General features: G+C 41.9%; 1 protein-coding gene and 1 long non-coding RNA gene across 7 annotated transcripts in view; one reads left to right on the forward strand and one right to left on the reverse strand.

Moving 5' to 3' along the window:
• LOC117947434 (glutamate receptor-interacting protein 2-like) overlaps positions 1-9,707 on the reverse strand; it is a 43,960-nt gene extending 34,253 nt beyond the window's left edge. Inside the window, exons 1-6 of one of the 6 annotated variants that reach the window (XR_004657239.1) lie at positions 9,293-9,470; positions 3,641-3,721; positions 2,829-2,967; positions 1,116-1,261; positions 667-750; positions 499-574 (exon numbers count right to left, since the gene is read on the reverse strand). Coding sequence is in view for 5 of the 6 variants with exons in the window: in XM_034876351.1 (XP_034732242.1) it covers positions 499-574; positions 667-750; positions 1,116-1,261; positions 2,829-2,967; positions 3,641-3,721; positions 9,293-9,470 (704 nt within the window). In the remaining variant the exon portion in view is untranslated. Of the gene's footprint in view, positions 1-498; positions 575-666; positions 751-1,115; positions 1,262-2,828; positions 2,968-3,640; positions 3,722-6,492; positions 7,045-9,292 lie in introns of those variants that run through there. The other 5 variants (XM_034876352.1, XM_034876351.1, XM_034876354.1 and 2 more) reach the window with 5 other exon arrangements.
• Positions 1-11,240, forward strand: part of LOC117947508 — a 1,113,976-nt gene that overhangs the window by 67,620 nt on the left and 1,035,116 nt on the right. The window lies entirely within an intron of this gene.

Genomic DNA, 11,240 nt, shown 5'->3' on the forward strand with positions numbered 1-11,240 from the left:
GTTTCCTTCCAGGTAAGATGAAGGATAAATGAGATACATGGCCATAAAGTCTTTGATGATGAATTATGTTTGCTCCAGTGTTTTGGTTTTCATGGGGAAAAGTGCAATGTTGCATTAGCCTCGGGATGGGCAGTGCCCTTTCTGCTTTGAAGATAACATACTCTATATGTGTCACAGCCACAATTTCATGCACCGGCTCCAGTGTAGACGGATGCAAAAGAAATTATGTGCACATAAATATATTGCGGATTTTAAAGCATAAGTCATAATAAACTAATTCTACATGGTTAATGGATAACCACTTGGGGCAAAGATAAGGCAATTAGTAAGACACATATCCTTGAGTTTATACTGTACATCTGAATTGACAAAAACATGCATGTATGCACACATACAATAATTTGAATAGGCTCATTCATGCATGATTAGGACATAAAATGCCTACACGCCACATAAATAGTAACACACAAACACCAACTCATCTATCCATGCCCTCACCTGTCAGCGGGGCCTCCGGGCCTGATGTATGTAACCACCAGAGGACGAGACCTGCGCCAGTCCTTGTGGAAGCCTCCTGGATAAACAAAACACACAACATAAATCAGTGCAAAAAGCTACTTGTTTTCCAGTGAAGAATTTATACAAGAAAACCTCCTGTCCACCTACCTCTCATAACAAACCCAAAGCTGTTTCCCTCCTTGTGTAAACACACCTCCATGGTTTTGGTTAAGACTCCTGAGGGGTTCTGGACTAAGAGTCGACAGGAAAGGACAGATTCAGAAAATGATTTCTACAATCTGTCAAAGCTACACATAAAACAGATTGATCATAGTGTCACCTGAGTGTTGTAAGGGCTGAATCATGAGAACAAATATGGATTGTGGAAATGTGTTTAATTATTCTATCATTTTGACCCGTGCTAATGAAATAGAAATCACAAGAAAAGCCTTTGCATGGTTGGCAGACTTTACTAATTATCTTAATATTAACCCATTTCCTAACATTCATGCATTTGAAAATACAAACCCTTTGTCCTGATAACAGCAATGTCTCCAAACATCTGAGTTTTTGTTGAACAATGAGGGACAATATTATTCTTGCAGAACGTCACCTACCGAGTTGAGGCAGCTCATACTCCACCTCCAGCACAACTCGCTCCCCGATGTTCTTCAGCAGGCTGATGATCTCATCGTGGCGAAGCTTTGACAGGTTGATGCCATTCACTGACTTGATGTAGTCTCCTACATTCAGCTGGTCGCTCCTGTGGAAAATCATGTACAGACCATCAAACTGAAGGCTGGATGGATTACTAATTTGGCAATGTGGGAAATATCCCCCGGGGCCCTAAAATACTCCACATTTACTGCAAGTCACTTGGGTTTTGGAATTGCAAGTTTTTCTTACTGAGGGGAAGAAAATGATCAACAACTTTGCAGAGATTGTTTGCCACTTTCTGCTCATTTATTGGTTTTATGGCTCACACCTTAAATGTGAAACTCAGTATGAGCTACCCGTTTGTTACAAAAGCATATTTTGATGAAGTTGATCCACTCATGAACAAAATCAGACGCAACTGTCTGATCTAAAATTAATATTCTGGCTGTTCCAACTGTGTGAAAGACTCAGAATTAGAAGTTGGTGTATACGTTTGTCTCCAAATTGCAATGATAATTTGATTACAAATGCCCTTGCACTCTGTGGAATGACATACAGAGCCAGCTGTGTTGAATAGTGAGAGACGAGCAGATGGCTGAAAGCGTCTTCTCTTCAAACACTGACGCAGATGATTGTACATGCTGTCTCACATATGACATCCTGAGTCAACATGCTGCTCATTGGAAGGCTAATTAATTAAATAGATGTTGTGGCCTGCTAGCCCCTCTCACCTTTGGGCTACTGCCAATCAGCACTGACAGCAGACAGACAGAGACGTCTTGACCAGCAGAGCCGATCGGCCTGATCCGGTCTGGTCTCATCACACAGTGTCACTGCCAGTCTCTCTCCTGTCTGTCTGCGTCTCTCTCCACCCAGTAAATTAGCTAGCACTTCCACACAAGCATGAACTCGAACTGCTTGGAAGAATTACCATGGTGTCTGTCTTTAAACCTCCTTCAACTTGACAAGCATATTTTTCCAAGAACTTTTCAGATGGGCGGTATCATTCTTACAAAACTGTGTGTGTGTGTGTCACACGCGTTGCTTAATCATCATGAAACGTGAGTCCTCCACTACATTTTCCTTTCGTGTGATTGATGTTGGAGAAAATTTGTGTAATGACGTTGACGTCTGGGACAACATGTTTCATTGTGGGTGGCGAAGGCGCAATGGATATGACACGTGCCTTTGGTGTGGGAGAACTGGGTTCAATTCCCAGTGTGACACATCTACCGATGTGTCCCTAAGCAAGACACTTAACACATAGTTGCTCCAGAGACATTTGGCCTCTGACAGATATAACAATTGTAAGTCGCCTTGGATAGAAGTGTCAGCCAAATGTAATGTAATTGAATCTTAATTCTGCAATCACTAAATGCAAAAAAGCTCACAAAATATGTATATTAAATTATCACCACCACGCAGTGAATTAAACATGAACTGACAATGAAAATGTTAACTAAATCAAAACTTCCTATATGGTTTCTTGGGAACTTTGGGTATTACTCTGAGGGACGGCATCATGCTGATCTAACACAACACCTGCAGTCCTGCAGATAAGGCAAGCTGCTATAAGTTTGCAACACATGCACATTTGTAGGAGCAGAATAACAAGTACGGACAGCTTGGTGTGGTTGCCAGGTTTTAACCGCATCACAGAGCAGTGATCTTACCTGGCAGCTAGCCCACCTGGCCGTAGGTTTGACACTCTGGGCTTGCCATCCTTATCAGAGCCTCCGGAGATGGTGAGGCCAAGGTTGCTGCCTTCCCTTTTCATCAGGTCCACCGTGGTCACTCCTCGGTACTCCTCTGCTGACAGATACAGACACAGATCCAGGGTCAGAATTAGCTTCTGCTTGACAGAGTCACCCTGTCTGAGGGGCTACAAAAAGGCTTTTTTTCTTCATCTTTCTCTCCTGAATCTCTCACAGAAATTCCCTCTGACACACGACCACACACTTTTTTTTCACTTTCCTGTCCTTCCCTTGTTCCTTCAAATCTCTCAATCTGAGTGAATCTTTGTGACAGGTTCAGGAGGAGGATGGAGTGAGTTTTATTAATAGCACCATAAATACTGATGATGGAAAGACATTCAATGCATTATTATAAAGGAGGCAAATCCAATTGTATTCTTAAGTGAATGAAAATAAGTTTCTTGACTCTGACAGATATGTGGCTACACAGTGTCATCTGAGGACTCATTCTGTCTAGTGGTCCATGTTCTGCTGTGCTGTTAGATTGATCTACGTGAAGCCTACTAAGTGCGGTTTAGTGCAAATGACAGGTATGCCACACAAGCGGTTTTGTTTTTACCTTATCTAAGCATTCAAAACAGTGAAACATCAAGGAAAACACAGCACATGGCTCTGCACGCAGATAGACAAAAAGCTCAGTCAAAGACGGCATGACTCTTCTTTTTGAGGCCACAGTAGCATGAATCAGATAACTGATAGAAAACAAAATGTCAGGTTTGACTTTAATGTACCTGAGAAGCTGCGCCTGCAGGATGAATGTGAGTGGTCAGTTGCTCCGGACTCTTTGCTCCCCTTTGAATATGGTCCTTCATCTGAGGAGACAGCAGGGAGGGGTGGAGGTGCTGTTATGAAGCACTGTGGCGACATGTAGGAAACTCTGCAGCAGAAGGCTAAATGAACACGACCATTCACTGCGCATCCTGACAGTTGCACACATGTTAAGGCTTTGAACTGCACCCTGGTTAAAGTGAGGCCCTCGGTGGGAGGGGGCGGGGTAGCACCAAGACAACAGCCACATACATTCATCAGGCATGAACCTTAACTGAAACGGAGGGATTACTTGTAGCCTGAACTTTGCTTCCACAGCTCTATAAAAGCTTTAAGGGTTTGGAATAGCTCATCTCTGTCTGCAGTGGAGACCCTTGAAACCATTAATTTAACACAAGAATACATTTGCGGCAAGCTTGATGTATGCAGCTACTAAAGCATGGGAATTTTCAAGAAAGAACAGCATGCGGTTAATGGACTGCTCGGGCATACAGAGAAAATCATCATTTTCAAGTCATTTACAGCAGCTGCTACAGAAAGATGGGAAACGTTTAATCTGCTCTGCAGGGAAACAGTTTTTTCTTCCCACAGTGGGACCTTTTGCTGACAGTGCACAGAGCTGGCCTCAGATTAGCAAAGCCACCACTCGGCCATCAGAACCTGAATGCAACCATACAAGCATGACAGCAGTCATAGTGATGAGGAAACGGACTTGGCACTTCTCTAATCCTGTCCACTGTGGATTACCTTTTCAGCTGTCCAGCACAGTGATTGAACACCATGTTACCAATTTAAAGAGGGGCTGTGCGAAGGCCTGTTTTAAGTGTATTTAAGTGTAGGGGCCATGTTAGTACCTCATGCTACAGTCTACAGACATGGATAGTTCAGGAATTCTTCTGAGTGGGGTTGTGTAAGGTACTTAGTCAGTGTATTACATACAGTCATAGACATATTTGGACTAGGCAATAGCCTAGAGCTGCAAAAAATGTGAATTTATAAAACATTTAAACTGTTTTGTTTGAGCCTCATTTTGTTGTAGTCAATTGGTGAGAAAATGGGTGTCTGTCAATCAAATGTTCATCACAAATTAAAATATTTCAGACATTGTATTAGCAAAGATTAATTTGTGATTTTTTTCAACACTGATGATAGGCTACTGGCCTGTAGGTCACTAAGATAGCCATCCACAGAGACGGTTAATCTTAAGGATTTTCTTTGCCACGTGTGTTTAACATTAAAATGTGATCTTTAAATGTATGAATATGTCAATCAACATTATTTTAATAGCTTAGTATCGCATCTACCATAAAAAGGTATGTGTAAAGGCTTTAGGCTGCCCTTCACATGGTTGTAGGACCAGTTTAATATTAAACTCAATTTTATACGTGTCTGGCCATCATTTAAGAGGTATAGTCCCAGTCCTGACAGCATATCAATTTAACATCAAAAATGACATTCCACATTCCCTAAGTTCAGTAATTTATCTGTGATGATGTCTAAAGACTGAGCTGGGGAAGGCAAGTGCTCAGAGGGCATCAAACACAACTGTGTTCCCTCTGTCCAAGTCAATCAAGTTTCCACATCTGCCCAACTGAAGATTAGGCCTTTAGACAGCAGAGAGGCATGGATCCTTTGTCAAACCTTCGCTGGCCTAAAAAACCTTTGAGCAGGCCCTAAACACGAGGAGTAAAGACAGAAAATCAGCCTTCTTGTGCAGAAAAGCTGCATGAGTCAGACCTTAACTACAGAAATATCTTTACTGGGCTTATGATGTATAAAATGTACAGATACATAATATGGTATGTCATACTTATTTACCCACATCCTTGCACAAATATCCTGTCCAGTAGCTGCGAGGCACAAACAAAGTGAGTGACACATCACAAACACTTTAGGCTGGGCAAAACCCTCGTAACCATGCAGGCTCCTAAGGGCCCTGACAGTCCAGCAGCTGTCATCGCAGTCAAAAGGCAACATTAGCTCTGGGTAACGCAGCCCCAGCGCTCTGCGCGTGACTGAGCCCTACTGTACCATCAAGCCATCCTCCTCCAGCTTATAAATAACCTAACATCATCTACCCTAACGGCCAGATTTAAAATCAGAATGGAGCTGATTAATAAACAGCCCCAACAGTGAAACAACTCTTGTAAAAAACTGTCTCTGTCTCTGTTGTCTTTGAAAAGGATGTTAGGCAAAGGCTCAAGGATGAGGTTTGCCAGAAGAGCTGCATTTAAAGGATCCCAAAGTGGCGCACGGACTAAAATAAAATGTGGTGCTACTGCATAAATATGTGGTGAGTTAATCAACTCCTGGTTTAATTCAGGGCACTGTGTGACATCCCTCTCGTAACCAATCAAAATGTAGGTTAGATATGGGGGTGGCATTAACAATGAAAATGAAATCATATTGCTATTTTTAGATGTCAAACTTTATTTATAAACGAGGGCCCTGCCAGACCTAGTTTACATTGCTATATCCGCCCCCATCACATATGGCATGACGGTCTGCAGGGCTGGCGGTCAAGTCCACTGACATTTAAATTTCTTTTAACCAATCACAACCAAAATACATGCATTGTAATGATTCTACGCTCACATTAATTTGCATTCAGGCTATATGGTTACAGGTAACAATTAGATAACAATTAGAAGGAACACTGAGGTAATGTGCAGTTGCCGTGGCCGTCTCTTAGATGAACTACACATTACTGGACATCCAATCCTTACAGGTGATCCAGAGGAACTAAATCCTTTACTATAACACACAAGCTTACCCCCTGGACTTTGTGTTCCAAAGATCAGTGTGGTGCTCTTACCAATGCTGTTCTTGGGGTCTCTCCTCAGACCACACAGCATGGCTATAGTTTAATCAGCGCAGCCACCCTCGGAAAGTAACCCTGCTGATCGTTAGCAGTGAGCAGAGAGCTGAGGATCCACCTGAGGTAAAAGAGTCTCAGCCGCTCAAATAGAACAAAAACACCATCTTCGTTTCTTCATTCCTTTGCCAACATTTCCTCAACCTTTGTCCCAGTGAGGAATTGAGCTCCAGAGGGGAAATTCTGATCCTCAGATGGTCTCTAGTTCCCCTCTCTGTATTTAAACTCTGTGACCAAAAGATGGGGTTTCAGGGGTTCTTCTCAGTCGTCAAAATTATAAATCTACCAAGCTCTGTTTTTCTATAAAATCCAAAACCGGGAGAGTATTGGTTCATGTCCTTTTATTCCCATCCTGCTGTGGTCCCATTTTTGAGCAATTCTTACTAATCAGCCGTCCTTTTCCAGAGGGTTTATCATCCCCTGTTCATACACTCACATGAGCTCACACATAACCCTCCTCTCTCATTCAGAGCTAGAGTGAGTGCGTTTGCTCTGTCTCTCCCTCTGCCAAAGGGGTTCAGTGAGGCAGGCACACACGATCGTCACTCCCTCCCCCAGCACGTGCGTGCGTGCGCTCGTGCACACACACAAAAACACACACACTTTATCCAATTACACCCAAGTCAAACACCCCTCATATGCATTCTCAAACCCACCCACGCACATTTACACACCATGATTAGACTTGACAAAACTGCACACACGCCGCACAGTCGACTCTCTGCACAATTAACACCACCTGCACATTCATTGTCAGACTGAGCCCCGCACTGTGTCACGTTTTTCTCACGTACTGCACCCATTTGTACAACGCTTGTATATGCAAAGTGCCAGTGTCTCTATCTCTCTTCCAAAAAAAAACACACACTCACCCCCCCCCCCCAACACACACACACACAGACACACACAATCACCTAAGAGAAAAATGCATATGCAAAATTCTTGCAGAACAGCTGCCTGTTTGAGACGTCTAGCAGTTGAAATGTTATTCATAAAAGTGCAGTTCTCGTGCACAGGGCTGCGATGACAGATTTGACTATGGTCAAGTCAAACTAAATGATGTGCAAATAAAAGCAAAGAAAGGAAAATTTAGTATCTCAGCGATTGTGTAACAATTACATGCACTTCCTCTAAAGCCCGTCATCTCATGTTACCCCCTCAGGAGAGTGTCAGGACCTTCTGCTAATCCAGGGCCCATTGAGGTCCCTCCACCCAAACACAGGAGGACTAACGGGTCTACTAACTGACCCGTCGACACACCTGTCTGACCATTTGTCGTGCACACAAACCTCGACGCCTGCCACTTCCTGACCCCCACTGCAACCACAAATGCCCTCCTCCAGACTCACTGGCAGCCCCTCAAGCCCTGTCTGCCTCAATTGTTTTGGTCACTGCAGATGAATTGTTGTCATCACTGACACTTTGGAGGGAGGAAAAAAAGAATAAAAGGTACAACACCATCAAAACCCTTCAATTCAGTACTTCACAGTGTGAAATTATACTGCTAATTTTACAGATGTGTAAGGCGATTACAAACAAAAGTTACTTGCTGTTGCTTGGAGCCTAATTAGTCAGCTGTTCCAGTGGACATAATACTCTTCGGTGTAGATAATTCCCTCTGAGACTTTTGTCCTGAATACCCAATTTACAATGTGAGTGAGCGCAGTCTTTCAGAGCAAGACTAATTAATTTCCAACAGAATATAGAGAATCAGAAGAGAGAGCCTGGTGGACTGATAAAAACCGCTGGGAACAGGGCGGCAAACGTTGGGTTATAATAAAAAAATGACTCTTTTGCACTTCCTCCAGACCAGATATCAACATTATGGATAGGGAATGGGTAATGATGCAATGATTACATTAAGAAAGTGGAACGTTTGTAGCAATCGTGGCATACAGGTTAGGAATGCTCAACCAAAGTAGAAACAGAGCAGAATTTCAAAAACGAAAAAAAAAAGGAGCATAATATTTAACTCTAAGTAAAGAATAACCTGTGATTGTGTTCACTATTGAGTGCTACTTTTTTTTTTTTTTTACAATTTCCCAATGTTTCAATTCAATTCAATTCAATTTTATTTATAGTATCAATTCATAACAAGAGTTATCTCGAGACACTATACAGATAGACCACACTCCAGAATTTACAAGAACCCAAAAGTTCTAGTAGTCTCCTCCAGAGCAAGAAACAGTGCTTATGTAGTGTTTCATCTATATAACTAGAAAAAATAATAATAATAATAATAATTTTCATTACAGACAAAAGTGGGTATTCTAGGTGGAAGGACCTGAATCTCAACCTGCTCCTTTCTCAAACTGACCACACTGCCATCTTATGGTGATCAGATTCAGTTGCAAGTGAAAGTCTGAAAAGCAATATGACAAACTCACTTGTCAGCCAGCACAGATTAGTGTGCCAAAACAAGTCAGAGGACAAGGAGGTATCGCACTCATGCTTCAGTGTTCACCTTTGAGGTGGGTCAAAAGCCCAGATTTCACTCAACCGAACGCTCAGTTTAACAGGCCTGCTGCACACATTCAGGTTACATACTGTATGTAATTTGGGTTAATTCATTACGTAAACTTAAGTTATTTTGTGTCTGCAACAAAACGTTTCTTTTCTATGACTGCATAAATTGGAAAATAACCCAAACTTCCAAGTATCACGTCTTCTGCTACAATATGAAAGACATCAACTGAATTCTGAACATTACCATTTCACAAAATATTACAGTTGGCTTTACCTTTGGTTCCCCCTCTGATGATGCCCAGTCGACATCTGAGAGAAAACGAGAACATCCTCCGCTTTCCTCCTGCAGAGCGGCTGCCTTTCCTCAGGGACTCAGTCTGAGGGAAAGCAAAGGAGAGCTTCTTGGGAGTGAGGCGCCCCTTTCCAAATGCTACCCTTGCTGACATGTTCATTTTCAGACCAGTGACAAGGAAAAATGGATTCTGTCCTCTTCCTGACACTCTCACTGTCTTTGAGACATTGCAGCCTGCCCTGCTGTTCTCATGTTCTCCTCCCTCTCTGGAGAACGTCCAGTCCTCTCAGGTGAGCCATCCAAAGCCCCTTCAGAAACAGGTGCAGATTATTTCAAAGAGAAAAGATTCAGAGCCGACTTTGTGAATCTTTTTCCAACCAGCATTGGTGAACTTCTTCAGTTCCGAACAACCACAAGCCGACTGGCTAAATAAATGTCATGTTTTTGCATCCCTGGCAATGTCAGTTTTACATGAACAGATGGCAGAGGGCTCAGGGCTGTGGGGCACAGCTTGCCTGCCAGAATGCAATGGAAACTTTCTCTGCAGGGAGCCGGCTACAAACATCTCAAAACAATATACAATCTGAACTGGTCATTTCCGGGCAACCACTTCTGATAACAACCTATTTTATCTATTGATATTACACCAGTGTCGGCTGCAGATTTGTCTAAACATGCAGATATATAATGCCTATTTCCTCGTAGTTAGTCTTAAACCTGGAAGGAGACTGAGCTGGCTTCAACACATTTTTTGTACAAGTCCCTGATTCCATTCTTGGTTTGTTCTATTCTAACCTTTATACAGTGTTAATAAAGGATCAGTTAACCCATTTTAAAGATCAGGATCAGTTTACTAGTTGTGGGGCCAATTTCACACCAAAAGAAAAGACATATGTAAAAGCATTCATTTGACAAAGTGGTCCCCAAGTGGACAAAGAGTAAGTATTGTTAGAATTTATTACTGAACCCTCAACACATTAGCAGTGTTTCAATTCTTGTCATTCAAGGTGGGAGATAATTTTAGTGCTGTGGGATAATTGAATATACAGATGAATATTTAAGAAGTTGGTTGTGTTCTGTAAGTTTAAACATCATCTGCAAAGTAATGATAGCTGTGAGACAAATGTAATGGAGGAAAGAGTACAATGTATGCCTCTGAAATGTAGTACATAAAGTAACAAATATGTAAGTACATATACCGTTAAACCTGTTTACATTTATTGCTGTGTGTACATTTTGATTTTGCACCTTAATGATAGCCTTCTGTATTTTATCTATTGACTGTCTTTCCTTTGTTGTACTGCCACACAACTGCCCTTGGGTTAATGTTCCATTCAATCTACATCTTAGAAATGTAAAAAAAAAAAATCTAACCTTAATTGAGTCGAGAATGTTCTTTGAGCGAGAAGCCATTCAAACGCAATCTACCCTAGATCACGTCTTAGAAAGAAGTGTTTATACGAAGTTATGCAGCCTCTTCCATATATAGGTTAGTAATCTTCTTCTGGCATCTTCGCTCATTTTGTTTCAGCCTCCATTCATCTGGAATGAATCGAAGAATAACCCCATTTACCCAAGGGAGAACACAACCAGTTTGTACCCATCGGTGTAGACACCAACTGACGCACGTATGAGTATTTCCTTATTTTAACGCCCATGCACCATACAAACGTAGCTCTAATCTCATCATGCCCCCAATTACCTAGCCATTTCTAACTCCCTGGTCATCTCAACACCTGTTAATGCACCTTTTCCTTTATGCAAATTAGATATCTCCCTACCAGTGACACTAGTTTGAGGATCAGAAGCAACTTGATTGTTTACAGGCAAATAAAAATTATTTGAGTGCAGGTGTTACTCCACATTAACTTCCGACATTTTGGTTAAGTAAATAAAATCACTGTATTCAATTAAACAATTTTGCGGTTAT

This window comes from Etheostoma cragini, chromosome 7 (genome assembly GCF_013103735.1).
Source record: "Etheostoma cragini isolate CJK2018 chromosome 7, CSU_Ecrag_1.0, whole genome shotgun sequence".
Classification (NCBI taxonomy): Eukaryota; Metazoa; Chordata; class Actinopteri; order Perciformes; family Percidae; genus Etheostoma; species Etheostoma cragini.